We start from the raw sequence: 15666 nt of genomic DNA on the forward strand, positions 1-15666 counted from the left end.
GGCAATAGCCCACACAGAGACCCTTTTACTAAGCAGCATAAGCGCCTACGCGTGCCCAATGTGCGGCATTTCTGAGTTACCGCTCGGCTACCGTGTGGCCCGTGCAGTACTTTCATTTTTTACACATGCCCAATACGAACGTCAGAAAATACTTTTATTTTCTAGCGCGTGGGCGGTAATCGGCATTTTACACGTGTAGACAATTACAGCCCGGTTACCGCATAAGACCTAACTGCTAGGGTAAGGTCTCAGACCCAAAATGGACACGGAGCAATTTTCATTTTGCCACACGTTCATTTTCGACAAAAATTTTAAAAAGGCATTTTTTATAGGTACGCTGAAAAATGATTCTGCGCGTGCCCAAAACACACGTCTACACTACCGCAGGACATTTTTCAGCGCGTCTTAGTAAAAGGGCCCCACAGTTTATAAAGCAGAGGTTCTCAACCCAATTCAAATGACACACCCAGCCAGATGGGATTTCTGGATGTGCACAATGAATATGCAAGAGACAGATCTGCATGCACTGCCTCCTTTGTATGCTAATCTATCCTATGCATATTCATTGTGGATATCCTGAAAAACTGACTGGGTGTGCCCAAGGAATGGATTGAGCAGTGCTCTAAAGGAAGGGAAAGCAAAGCATTTCAGTATAGTGACACCTAACAGCCAATCAAAAAGAAACAGTAAAGTAGCTCTAAAGGAAGATATTTTCTGTTCTTAACCACAGGAAGCTGAGCTGCATGAAGGATTTCATATGGAAGGAATTCAGTAAAAAAATGGCACATATCAAATAAGAGTGGCACATATCAAATAAGAGGCCGGGGCATACAGTCATCATGTGACTAATGTCACTGCATTAGGATATTGATGTTACTATTATGCTTTAATATGTTTATGGTGTATTATTTAAGTTGGTGTTTGTATTATATCTGTTATTTTTATGATTGTTTATATAATTAGTTGCACATTGTTTCAAAATGAAAGATGATTTATAAATATTTTATTACATTAAATTAAATACACCAAACTAGTAATTGGTGCTGAATTTTTTTCAAATTCTTTCAGTTTCTTTAAAAGTTGTGATGTATGTGCTCATGTTTGTATTGTTTTTACCTTGCGTGAGTGTTGGTTCAGAGCTCAGGAAACTGAGCTGCCGTCTGATTTCATGCTTGACAATCTTACGCTGCTGGCAGAATTCCAGGCTGACCAGTGGGTCCAATTTCATGTTGAAGATCTGAGTGAGCATAAGTTCGCAGATCAGAATGGAATATTTTCTGTGTGACAGTTCAACAAAACTTGAAAGCAGGACTATCAAAATTATTACATGCACACAGTGTTCTTGACAAGGGGATGTTTGACTACAGGTTTTTCTGATCTGATGGTGCAATTAAACCATAAAGGACCAAGCCACCTGCTAAGAAGAGCCAATAGCCCATCACAATGCACATGACAGACATCAGATTGGTAAGCACTGCTGTTTCTGTTTGTGATGTTTTAATGTTACCATGACCCTATGCGTTACAAAGTTATAAAACAAATGCTCCAATAGCATAAAAAGGGAGAGGCTAAAACATTTCAAATACCATGTCTGGGATTTAAAATTATCTAAATTAGGCTAGCCAGTGAGATTTGATAGAAAAGACACTTCTTTATATTTAGATTGTTAAGTCTTCTTTCAGCAGTGTTTCTCAAATCAGTCCTGGAATGCCCTGCTCCACCCTTAGCCAGTTTGGTTTGCAGGGCATCCACAATCAATATGCATGACATGGATCTGCATGCAATAGATTTATATGAACTCTCTCTCTTCATATGTATTACTGATATCCTGAAAACAAGACTGGCTAAGAGGAATGAGGGAGAAGGTAATGTAGGACCAGGTTAAGAAATACTGTTGTACAGTTCTTTCAGTTCATCGGGCTGACAGTGACCTTTTAGCACTCTGTTGCACAAGTTGGATTCCTAGTTCGGTTTCCTGATATAAAATGACACAAGCAGCACTTACAGCCCACTGACAGGCAAAGGATCAGCAGTTATACAGCTATTGGCCTAGCTCAAGAACATCCTCTTCTGGAAGGACGTTTCAACTGTACATACTAGAAAGAAAAGGAGAAATTAGATCTTACCTGCTAATTTGCTTTCCTTTAGTCCCTCCGGACCGGACCAGGATTGGACTGATGGGTTGTGCTCGCCTACCAGCAGGTGGAGACTGAGAAAAAACTCTGACTCTAGAGAGCCAATAGGAGCCCTGGCCATGTGACCTTAGCCTCAGTATTTGAATAACAAAGCAGGAAAGAAAGAAAGACCTTCTGTGCCGTATGGAATCCTAGCAGCCACAACTTCCTCGGCAAAGCCAAGTACTAGAGCTCACCAGCAACTCTCACCAGAGAAGTGGTATGGCCCCTTATGCATTAGAGCTCACCAGCAACTCTCACCAGAGAAGTGGTATGGCCCCTTATGTATTAGAGCTCACCCGCAACTCTCCGCAGAGAAGTGGTATGGCTCATTTGTATTATAGCTCACCAGCAACTCTCACCAGAGAAGTGGTATGGCTCATTTGTATTATAGCTCACCAGCAACTCTCACCAGAGAAGTGGTATGGCTCATTTGTATTATAGCTCACCAGCAACTCTCACCAGAGAAGTGGTATGGCTCACTCGTATTATAGCCGACCAGCAATTCTCACCAGAGAAGAGGTATGTCTCACTTGTATCATAGCTCACCAGCAACTCCCACCAGAGAAGTGGTATGGCTCACTCGTATTATAGCCGACCAGCAATTCTCACCAGAGAAGAGGTATGGCTCACTTGTATCATAGCTCACCAGCAACTCCCACCAGAAGAGAGGTATGGCTCACTCGTATTATAGCTGACCAGCAATTCTTACCAGAGAAGAGGTATGGCTCACTCGTATCATAGCTCCCCAGCAACTCTCACCAGAAGAGAGGTATGGCTCACTTGTATTATAGATCACCAGCAATTCCCACCAGAGAAGTGGTATGGCCCTTTAAAGCTGTACAGATATCTACCAAGATACATATAAACATATACCAGGAACGGAGCCCACCAGCAACTTTGACCAGAGAAGTGACATGGCTCACTTAAAATTCTATCTACACACGCTTCTGGCTTAATTGCTTGTTTGTGGTGGTTATTATTTTTTTTTTTTTTTTATTTTTTTTTTTTTAATATTCCGTTGAAAAGATGACGAAAATGGGAGGGGCCTGGTCCGGTCCGGAGGGACTAAAGGAAAGCAAATTAGCAGGTAAGATCTAATTTCTCCTTCCTTAGCGTCCCTCCGGACCGGACCAGGATTGGACTGATGGGAAGTACCAAAGCAGTAATCTTACGGGAGGGACAGACGTTGAGAACGCGGTAGAGTCCCTTAAAACACCCAAACTAGGATGAATAATGAGCCGAAAGCTTGACGATCCAAGAGCCACCAACAAACTAAACAGGATGACTACAAAGCCAGAAAACTGAAAAGTCCAAGCGACGCTGAACATGCCCCCTACCAAGGGCCGCTATATATTGTTCCCTACCGCACTATTAGTACAGCGCAAAGGACAGACAGAGAGTCGAGAAAAAAACGACTGAACGAAAGAAGGCAAAAGTAGAGACGGAGCCGCCTTGAAACAAACAAACAAAAAATCTGCAATGAATCTACCATTCCTGCAGATCTGCAATGAATCTACCATTCCTGCAGATATCCTAGACCCTTGCCAACCTAGCAACAGATTGGAAGTATGTAAAGGCTGTCAGTGAGAAAGTACCTGATCACTTGAAGCTAAAGAGGTAAAAATAAGAGTGCAGTTAAATAAATCAGCCTAGAATAAAATACCATGCAGGAGAAGAAGGTACCTAAATTCCTGCTGCAAACTAGACTGAAGGTCCCAATCAACTGCCAGCCGCTGCAGTTAAGACAATATGAAGAAAACATATAGAGCGCAATTCAAATGAGAGAGAAAGAATCGTCTGTAGCTGTTGCCTCTGCAAGCAGATCACCTGAGACTCTTGTCGTAGACCCCAATTAGTGGAAACGGGAATAAAACAACAGTAGACACTTGTCCGTACCTTTTATCTGTTAGATACATATAGGAGTCCATAAACCACTACACAGTTCCAGGAATAACATGCAGAGAATGTTTGTACGTTTAGGAATCTAGGCAGGTGCTCATGGCCTGGGTTGGCCGTGGACAGAAAGCTGGGCTCGATGAAACCTTTGACCTTTTCCCAGTGTGGTATTACATATGTACTTATGGAGTAGACTATATATATACATATATATTTTCCTCGATGTAGCCACCAAAAACTGTCCACTGTGTATATTCTCCAGGCATACCTGCAGGAAGGATGCTCAATCTCAACCACCAGACCCGTGTTGCACTATTGAGAATACAGAGGCCAACTGAGCTGAGGGAATACCATCCAAGATAAATATCCGGGTGCGAGAGGGCATGTATCCGTGCCACTGACGAATCTTTCCAGCAAGAGACTAAGTGAGAAATATGGGAGGTCAGAGCAAAACCAAAAGGTTCTAGAACTGGGACATCCCATTAAGGTACCCTCTGCTGACAACGCCCAGAAGGAGAGAGTCTAGCACGGAGAAATCAAGGAGGAAAAACCCACACAAAAAAAAAAATACACATAAGGTTCTCTTATTTATTTATTTATTTCCATTATTCCAATGCCCCTGAAATTGACGGAGTGAAAAGTTGCCAAAGGAGACTACCGAGACTCCAAAGAGAATGCAGAAGAAATTCCTTCTTGGGAGCTAGAAAGAAAAATTGTACTCTGCAAAATAGAGGCAGGAAATGGCCAAAGGCCCAAGATCATCAAGAAAAAACATAAAGTGGGATGCTTGAACTTGACTAAACAAAGAGAGAAAAAACAGAGATATGAAATGAAATCTAATGAGATCCCATGAAAGCTCAAAAGAGAGATCAAATGAGAGACCTGGCTACATTCACCACGTAACCTAGAGTCTGTCCGAAATGCCCCACCCGTTGCTTGACGTGAGAACTCTGCCAATAAGATTGTCTCTAATGAACCGGTCGTCTAGGAAAGGATGAAACGAGAAGCCTTGCTTCATGAGCGCCACTGCTACTACGACCATAACTTAAGTGAAAGTGCGCGGAGCCGCCGCTAGACCGAAGAGCAGGGCAAGAAAACTGGTAAAGAGGACCTTCTCAACATCCTTTTTGTATCATGGTCATCTCTCCTCCCATACTGAGATGTACCAAGATGAATGTGGTATTTGCCACCTGTATGGACCCCAACTGAGAACAGGATGGTGGGCTTGACGGAATCTTAGTCTTTCCCCGTATGACAAAACTCATGTACCGATAGCAAAAATGCACAGGAAGTGAAAAAAAAAAAATATATATATATATATATGTGAAACGGACAAAAGTGGTGAAATTTTGTGCCACAGCCTTTCTGGTGAAGGCAATGGAAACAAGACTGTATGTGACTTCACTAAAGTTTGAGACAAGAACATAAGATCTCTAAGGAAGAGATAGTGGGTGCTATGAACGAGCATACCGGACAAAAACCAGAATGTTTACAAACTGTTAATGCGGTATTAATAGAAAAAACTATAAATGACCTCATATGTTCTGTAATTACCAGAAAACAGCCAAGATGAAAAAATGAGAGGTTCACGCCAGGTGGAAAAGTAGGGCAAATATGAATAAAGCATGCCCTCAAAGGCAGCTACAAAATTGGGCGCTTAGTAGCCCAGACTGTCCCTCAGGGAATACAAAAGAGCTATAGATCCCCATGGCCTCTGAACAATGCACCCTATGTCATAGAAAAAATTTATTAAGTTTTTAAAACACTGTAGAATACTATAGCCATGGAAATAAGATATTATAGCAAGAATTGTAGAGCACCAATCATTGACTATTAGATTCTTATCCGCCATCATCTACTATGTTACCATTCTGAGGTAAATCCTGCTAACAGAAAAGGTGGTGGATTAGCACAGCAGCCTGTTGGCGAAGGTGGAGGAGACAATACTGTGTCTAAATTCAAGAAAGCTGGAGACAAGAATATAAGATCTCTAAGGAAGAGGAAGGGATAGTAGATGGTATGTATAGGCATACTGGACCAAACCATAAAGTTTACCATCTGCCAATGCTGAACTGATAGTGAAGATAAAAAACTCCATTAGATGGTTTGAGAACCTTCCACTATCCTTAAGGGGGAAATATGCAAAATGAAAAAGTGACCTCATTGTCTAAGTGGTCATCTGTCCTGTAACTATCAGAAGAAAGCCAAAATTAAATATGAGAGGGTTCAAGACAGTTGGAAAAGAGGGAGGACATGAACCAAGCATTCCTGCAGCTGAGTGATTGGGAGCTTGATAGACAGGGCAGTCCCCCAGAGAACATGAGAGAGCTTATATATATTTTTTTGGCATCAAGAACAATGTACTCTATGCCTATAGATAAACATTCTTAAATTCTGCCAATGAGAGAAATGCTTAAAAGGAACAAACTCTGTGTATACAAAAATTAAAATCATAACCTTGTCAAAACTGACATTACAACCTTGCAGAATTTCCATAGACTCAAGGCAGAAAAAGAATAAAAAATATGGTAACCGCAACACTGGGAAACCAGAGAGAAAAATAATCCTGGAATATAGAGCAAGCAGCCTCAAACCATTTGTGCTAATGGAGTGCATAAATGCGTTCTTTTGTTCTCATTCGTATAATTTGTTGTATAATTCGTTGTAGATTTAAATTACGGACTGCCACACATAACACCGAGCCCTGCGTGGAGCACTACACATAACACAGAGCACTGCGATCTGAAGGAGCAGGCTGCAATACAGAAAACCACTCTGGCGCTGACAAAAAACATGCTGCAGCCTCTCCTGCATAATGGAGCTCTCTACATCCAAATAAAAACACTTCGCGTCGTGGGAAACAAACAAAATGGGCACCGCACTCGCAGAATTCGCGGGAGCGGCATCCGGAGGTGCACCTGACCCGTCCAGACTGCTACAGCAGACCGCGACGGCAAGGAACTCTGGGCTGACAACTGAAGCCCCGAAAACGGCGAAAGAGAAGGTCCCGACGCACCCCCCAGCGGTGTACAATATTTACAAGAGCTGGAAGAGGAGATCCCCCGACGCTGGCATACAGCGTAGCGTCTCAGCTTCTCGGACATGACGGTAATGCGCGTGCACGCGCGTACCCGATTCGCGCCAAAATCTTTTTTTTTTTTTTTTTTTTTTGAAGCCCTGTTCCGCCGAACAAACCGCTAAAATTAAAACTGACCCACAAAAACAGAAGGAAGAGCAATAACCAGCCAAGAAAACTCCTCCAAATTACTGCTGCCTCTTTTTTTTTTTTTTTTTAACAGCTAGACAATAAAGACACCCAAAACAGCAACCAGAGCTGCCTGCTCGTTAAAGTAATGGGGAAAAACACAGAGCTGCCTGCTCGTGATTTAGCTTGCTCTTTAAAATGCTCATAAGTTTTAACTTTCTATAGTGGCTGCCTCTCCCAAAGACCTACACCTTTCTAAACAAAGGGTAGTCCTTCCCAGCCACGCATGGGAGATGGGGAGGAAGGGGGGAGGGACTCGGGGACACCCGAGTTTAACACCCCCAGAGGCTGTAAAGAAAGGAAACAAGAAAGGAAAAGAAATCCCTGCCTGACCAGCGTCTAAACAGAGAATTCCTAGGCACAGAAGAAGAGGTAGCATTATTAACCACTAAAAGATAAAGAGAGAGACTAATGGGCTCGCTTCCTACCTGCTGGGAGACTGAGAAAATACTGAGGCTAAGGTCACATGGCCAGGGCTCCTATTGGCTCTCTAGAGTCAGAGTTTTTTCTCAGTCTCCACCTGCTGGTAGGCGAGCACAACCCATCAGTCCAATCCTGGTCCGGTCCGGAGGGACGCTAAGGAAACCACAGTTACTTACCTGTGGCAGGTGTTGTCTGAGAACAACAGGACGTAAATCTTCACTCATGGGTGACTTCATTTGATGAAGCTCCAAGTGGGAACTTTCCCCAGCACTGAATACAGAACTTTTGAGAGGGTCAGCTATGTATGTGTGCCTTTTCCCACCTCAGTCCATTACAAACTAAGTGGAATAACAGGGTGGTGGATATGTGGAACGCCCTCCCGTGGGAGGTGATGGAGATAAAAACGGTAATGGAATTCAAACATGCGTGGGATAAACACAAAGGAATCCTGTTTAGAAGGAATGGATCCACAGAATCTTAGCGGAGATTAGGTGACGACGTTGGTAACTGGGAAGCAAAACCAGTGCTGGGCAGACTTCTACGGTCTACTCCCTGATCATGACTGAATAGATATGGATGGGATGGAGTGTAAATTTTAAGGGGTTTCGACATTAGCTTCAGAACGTAGTACAAGAACAGTGCTGGTCTGTGCCCTGAGAATGGCAAGGACAAATTAAACTCGGGTATAAAGTATCACATACCATGTAAAATGAGTTTATCTTGTTGGGCAGACTGGATGGACCGTACAGGTCTTTATCTGCTGTCATTTAGTATGTTACTATGTTGAATAGGTGGGAGGGTTGTGAGGCTGTGTCCTTCTGTCCTTGGAAAATACTTGCTCCAGGTTAAGTAATCATGCTTTCTCCAAGGAAAAGCAGGGCATTAAAATCCTCATTCATGGGACTCCCTAGCTATAGGCTGCTTTCAATAGAAAAAAAAGAAGATTAATAAAACAACTGGCGTCACAACAGGCAGACAACTAAGGAGAAATTAGGTCTTACCTGATAATTTTATTTCCATTATTCTTCCAGAACCTGTGGAATAGTTGTGTCCATCAACCAGCAGGTGGATACAGACAACAGAAAACTGAGATGAGACATATCTCTCTTGGCACCCAGTCCAGCTCCTCAGTATTTATGTAGACAAGCAATAAGGATAAATTCAGAATAAACACAATAATCTCAAACAGCTCGCTAACCTAACACTAACCAGAGGAACAAACATGTGTGGACCTCTCTTATCTCTGGGCAGTTTGTAAAGAAAAAAAAGATATGCAGAAAACACCTTGCAAGGTCACAGTGGTTATTTGACCCATTACTTCGCACCAGCTAAACATCTCAGAAACCTTGGGAGGGCTTCTGGAAAAGTGGGCAGGACTATTGGAAAGAAAATTATCAGGTAAGACCTAATTTCTCCTTCCATGATGTAGCTTCCCACTACTTCAGAACCTTTGGGATGTTTAAAAGAACCCCTAGAGAGGGTGGGATCCTGGCGCCGCTGCCCTGAGGATTGAAGCCTCAAAACTGGTTTCTGAGCATGCCACAACATCCACTCTGTAGTGCTTAGTAAAGGTATGCAGCATCAAACATGTCACTACCTTGCAAATATCCGCCAGAGATAGTAAGGTAGTCTCCACCCAGGATGTCACTGTACGCTTTGTAGAATGAGCCCCTTAAGGCTTGAGGAGCCTGCTTCTCCTCAAGCAAATAAGCTGACACAATAGTCTCCTTCAGCCATCTAGCAAACTGTCCAATTTGCGAAACTCATTCATGACTTCCAAATATCTAATGAGGACTCTACATTTCAAGGAAGAATACTGAGCTTTCTCATCCTCTCTGCGAAAGGACGGAAACTACACATATTGGTTAAAATGCTGATATTAATTTCAGAAGAAAGGAAGGAACCATGCACAGGGAAACCCTGCCTCCGAAAAGCGGAGAAAGGATCCCAACAAGAGAGAGCCTGAAGCTCCAAAACCCTACATGCTGATGCAACTGCCACCAAGAATGCTGTCTTAAGCATAAGATCTTTCAAGGAGGCTTTCTGGAGTGGCTCAAAAGGAGGCTTCTGAAGAACCTGAAGGACTAAATTAAAGTTCCACTCTGGACATGGAATACAAAAGGGAGACCACAAGCGGCCCACTCCCTGCAAGAATTGAATGATATCCAGGTGAGCCGCAAGAGACATCTTCTGTAGTTGGCCCCTGAAACAGGACAAAGTCGCAACCAAGATTTCATATTATTAATACAGAAAGAGATAGCAATATTAGTCAAATCTAGCGTATCTGATACAGGAAAGCAGATGAAAATATCATCTGTATATGAAGTCAAATGGGCCCCTGGTGTCAGAACTGTAGTACTTAGGGTGCACATTACAATATTAAAGAAGAGGTGAGCCTTGTGGCACCCCGCATACAGGGGTCGAAGGCTTAGATTTTTCACATTGTTTCAATATAAAATAACTGTGATTGCTTAAAAAAATCCATGTATAAACTGTACCTGAGATACTGAAATCTGCAAGGATGGCTAACAAAATAGAAAGATCTACAGTTTCAAATGCCCCCGAGATGTCAAACTGGAGCAGCACTGATTGTATACCATGACTTAAGAAGTTTCTAATCCTAGTAAATAAAATAAGAAGCAATGACTCTGTACTATGCTTGCTTCTAAAGCAAAACTGAGTGTCATGAAGACAAGAAAAGTTATCCAAATAACACGTTAATCTTGTTCCCACTATAGCTTCCATTAATTTTGCAAAGAGCAATTGGTCGAAAACTAGAAGGCAATAACATATCCAAATTACTAGATTTTGGGATATGGGTGAGTGCTATCCGTCCCAACTCTTCAGGAAACTGACCTGCCAGTAGAATAGTATTAACTAAGGAAGTAATCCATAACATAATATTTGGAGGAGAATAATCCAGAAGATAAGAAGCACAGTGATCTAGTACACTCTCATCCTCATTCTATAAAAGTCGCCAAAAACTGTGCGTGAAAATTTGGGCACATGCCAAAATTGTACACGCAATTTAATTGAATAGCGAGCTAATTAGCGCCAATAACTGACTTTTTAACAAGCAATTATTGGCACTAATTAGATTTAATTGGAATTTCTGCACCTAAATTTTATGCATGAGAAAAAAAAAAGTGTGTGGAAATGGGAGGGTCATGGGTGGAATGGGGGCATTCCTAGAATTTACACATGTTGTTATAGAATACGAGGCATGTGTGTCCAATTTCGGCACGTATATTTGCACCACATTTCAGTTGGTGCATATGGCTAGGCTTAAGCGATATTCTATAAACTGTGCCTAACTTTTACAGAATAGCGATTTTTTGGCACCATATATAGAATTCATCCCAATGTATTTGAGAAAATTATGAACTAATGAAGTGATTCCATCATAAGATATTGCATCAAAAGATGACCAAAAATGATCTACAAATGTTTGGTTATGCAGAAGGGAAGATGATGATACTCTGTTCATTACAGTGAGAGATTGCTTCTCTTTTAATTCTGTCCTCTTTTATCAACTTTAGAAAAGAAGAAATCTGCAAGACTGAGCATCAGGCTGTATAGCTACAGTGGCATCGCTTGGTTTTAGGGGGTCGGGTTAATTTGTTGACCATTTGAAATAGTACCTTCAAAGTCAAAGGAGAATATTCTAGAACGGTAGCATAGTAAGATCTTTTAACCTTAGTCAAATTGTGCCAGGACTGCTTAATATCCCAATTATTAGATTTCCTCTCCCTAGACGATGACATTCTTATTTCATTTTTAATAACGTAGTATCATACCAAGGTGCTGTTTTTCTAATAACTTTAGTCCTTTTTTGTAAAGGCGTGACCCTATCTAATATTCCATCAACAGAGAAGTTCCAGTTACACATTTGACACAGATAAGAAAAATTATATAACAACTTCAAAATGAGTCTTTAACTATCTTTCCTCTAGCAGTTATTTACAGATTCTAATTTAGGAGTAGGACACACTTTAGACAAAGAAATATTTAAATTAAAAGTCAACAAAAAATGGTCACACCACAAAACTGATTGCCAATTAGTATTAGATACTATATAAGAAGAATAAAAAACTATAAGGTCCAAAGAATGACCTTTTCTACTATGTTACTATGAGTTTGGACCAATGTAGAGACAGATAACTGCAGTGCGGACAAAAAGGTTTTTAATTACTGTACATTATTATCTAAATCGTTCTCCAGATGCAGGTTAAATCACTCAATAAAATTAATCTAGAAAAACAAGAAGAGTAATAAGAAATCATCAACTAGTTGTTGTTGAATTTTTGATCATGAACCTGGAGGATGATAAATGAAAATAAATCCAGTTGTATTAGGAAAATTAGTAGTATTCTCACTTAAAAGAAAAACAGCTAATTTGATCCATAAAATAAATTTTGTTTCAAGTAATTTTAAATAAAAAAAATGATTTAAAAATCACAGCCAACCCACCTCCTTTCTTATTTGACCAACAATGATGAAGAACATTATAGTTTTGTGGGCAAATCTTTGATAAATTGGGCTATCAAGTTCTTTCAACCAAGTCTCCGCTATAGAAATGAAGCCCTGATCAGAATCCTGAATAAGGTCATAAACCAAAGTTACTTTGTTATTTAAGGAACGAGCATTAAAATAAAGACAAGGTACAGGCGTTAGAGCAGAAAAACTAGCAGATATCACAAGGTCTGAAGTTTGAATAATTTCATCTGTCCTTACTAACATAGGTTGCTTTAGATCTAGAGCTAATAATCATTTCAATTAGACAACTGAGTAGTATCTAATAGACATCTTACTGTAGGGGACCATTTTCAAGGTCTAGATTTATGGAGGCAATCATAACTGGAATATCAGTAAATAAGCTATTAGAGCAAATAGAAACTCCACCCATTGGGAAAAGCAACAAAACCAAAGTCACCACATTGTGATCAATTGTACAGTACTTACAAAGATAGCAAACCGCGCTTCAATTGCTGGAATAAGTATGGGCAAGTATTAACAAATTTTTAAAACCCCCAAACATTTAAAACATCACCAAATCTAAAATTACGAGAATTAGTCCAAGATATTTCAAAGGTGCAGGCAGTATATGGGTCTCAAGGATTGGCTGGACTTTCCTCATTTTAATATCAATGATATTGAAGCCACAGCATCGTATTGTCACGCCCCTCACCTGGTTCAGGAAACCGCTAGAGCCCTGTAGCATGCTGTGCCTAAGAATCTTGTGAGTTTTTACTTCCTGCTTGCTGCACTTCCCTTTTATAGCCCTAGATGGGGCCCTGACAACTGACCTCACTTCCTGGCTAGGGATATATAAGGAAGTGCTCTACACTCCTCAAGTGCTTTGGCAACAGGCTTCAAGAGTTGTGCTTCTCCAGTGTTCGTTGCCTGGCTAATTCCTGCTTCCAGCCCTACTTGTTCCTGCTTCCATACCTGTTTGATCCAGTCTTCCAGCCCAGCTTGTTCCTGTCTCCAGCCTTGCTGTTCCAGCTACTTCCTGACCTTGACTCCAACGAGCCAGCCCCAAAGGGCTCTTTTAAGAGCCAACCACTAGACTGCCCCTGTCGTGAGCCAGCCAGTCTGCTAGGCACTGCCTAGTCCTACGCTTCAGCCAGTCTGAGTCAAGGCCTGCCTTATCCTTCTCCTGGACTCAGCTAGGCGGCCCCACAGCTGTCAACAAGGGCCTGCGCAGCATTTACGCCGCTCAGATAGAGCCAATCTCATCACAGCCCAAAGGCTCACCTTCTCCAACCATGACAATTTGCTGAAGACATGAGCTCAGCTGACAAGCCACCTATTCAATTCCTCCAGGACCTAGACCTGATGGGAACCTTCAGGGGGAGTGTGCACAGCTGACGGTGATGCGTACTGCAGCCCCCATGGTGCTAAATCCTCCAGCCCTAGTGGTTCCACCTCCTACCCCTCTGGTGCCCCAACCTCGAGCCATGGTGATTCCGCATTTTGATGGCGACCCCAAGGCTTGCCAGTTTCATTAATCAGTGCTTGATGAACTTCAAACTGCAGCCCGCTAGCTTTCCAAACGACCACATCAACGTCACCACCATCTTTCTCTTTGCTGGACAAGTGCTGGCCTGGATGTCCCCCTATGGGAGGATCACCCGATTATGTCTAGCTTGAAGGAGCAGCACCCGAGCTACTGCTCCTCGAACAAGGGACACTGACTATGGACCAGTACGCTGTGTGGTTCCGGACCCAGGTTTCAGAATGACAGTGGAACCAAGAAGCACAGGTAGGGTATTTTGGCAGGGTCTTGCTGGGCGCATTAAGGAAGAGCTTGCAGGATGGTACCTGCCTTACAATCTGGATGACCTCACATTCATCTGCATTAAGACTGATGTCCATTTCCAGGAGAGGGCCAAGGAATGTGGCGTTCCAGGTCAGCCCATACGTTTGGCACCTCGGTTCCAGAAGCTGACATTTCCACAGGCTTCGTCCATGATGGCTGCCCCGTTGGAGGAGGTTCCTATGTATGTGGGGCATTCTCGACTCTCTGAGAAGAAGCGATGCCGTAGAGCACAAAACCTCTGCTTATACAGTGCAGACTCAGGACATTATGCCGTTAGCTGTCCCAAGAAGCAGGGAAACTCCACGGCCTAAGGTGGTTGGGGCTGCACCCCTAGGTCCACCTCGAAGTACTTCAACCTCCCTCATCATGATACCAATCACCCTCCGGTAGGGAAACAAATGAATTCTGGTTCAGGACTTGACTCGGGGGCCGTTGGGAATTTTGTGGATGAGCAGCTGATACATCAACATGGCATTCCTATACAACCCCTCCAGAGACCGCTTTGTGTCTCCTCAATCTACGGAGATCTGCTGCCTGGACACCTGGCGATGATAACTAGCCCCCTTTCTCTTCAAGTGGGCCTTTTGTACCAGGAAGTCATAGAATTCTACATACTCCCTAAGTCAGTCAACCAGGACATTCTGGGATTTCCCTGGTTACAAAAACATAAACCTCATGTTGACTGGTGATCCAGGGACATTTTGGCCTGGAATCTGACCTGCTTTCATTCCTGCTTCACATAAGTGTACCCTCAGCTACCTATGGCTAAAGCCAAGCCATGCCCACTTCCTCCAGGTCTTCCTGCAGCATATGTCGCCTCGTTGAGAATATGACTGCTTGTTATATGCTTGTTATATTAATTCATGCTCTATTATTATCATGTTACTATAATACTAAATGTTATTTCTTATATATCTCCACTATTCATGATGTAATGTAAGCCACATTGAGCCTGCAAAGAGATGGGAAAATGTGGGATACAAATGCAATAAATAAATAAATAAATATTGACCTCTTACCGGGTAAGATACCACCCGTGGGCAAGAGTCACAGGATACTAGAAGAAACTAAAACAGCTATTTTATTTTATTCTGAAGGTAATGCAGGCAGGAAGCCTCTGGAGGAGAGTGCATTGGGCGAAGGGAATCAAGGAGCCACACAGGGTTATGGAAGCTACCATGACTTCTGTACTTTACCACAAAGAACATTTATATATGGGCTGGGATAGTAGAAGATCCTGAGATCAAGCTTACCTCTTCTTCCTCAAGTATTGGAGACTGAGCACAGCAGAGACCTTCGGGAAAGAAGTTTCTCATGTCCCGAACTGCAGTCAGATAAGACAAAGAACCTGATGGACACAACATAAAAATCAAAACAGACCAGTAATTAAACTGTCACACTGACTTTCATTACACTCTTGGAAAGATTGATGGAACACATATAACCATGCCAGATAGAGGGCACCTTGGTTTAACAACATACTTCTTAGCATTTAGTGTGTGCTAATTCCATTAGCATGCAATAAGCTTTATAAAAGGGCCCTTTAGATTGTAAATGCTCCAGAGACAGGGAAATACCTAGTG

General features: G+C 42.3%; 1 protein-coding gene across 2 annotated transcripts in view; it reads right to left on the reverse strand.

The window, feature by feature from the left end:
- Positions 1-15666, reverse strand: part of LOC115475870 (thioredoxin domain-containing protein 3 homolog) — a 199188-nt gene that overhangs the window by 108468 nt on the left and 75054 nt on the right. For both annotated transcript variants that reach the window (XM_030211926.1, XM_030211927.1), the window contains 2 exons: positions 15337-15431; positions 1117-1237 (listed from right to left, as the gene is read on the reverse strand). In XM_030211926.1, coding sequence (XP_030067786.1) covers positions 1117-1237; positions 15337-15431 — 216 coding nt within the window. The remainder of the gene's footprint in view (positions 1-1116; positions 1238-15336; positions 15432-15666) is intronic.

Source organism: Microcaecilia unicolor, chromosome 8 (assembly GCF_901765095.1).
Source record: "Microcaecilia unicolor chromosome 8, aMicUni1.1, whole genome shotgun sequence".
NCBI classification, from domain to species: domain Eukaryota; kingdom Metazoa; phylum Chordata; class Amphibia; order Gymnophiona; family Siphonopidae; genus Microcaecilia; species Microcaecilia unicolor.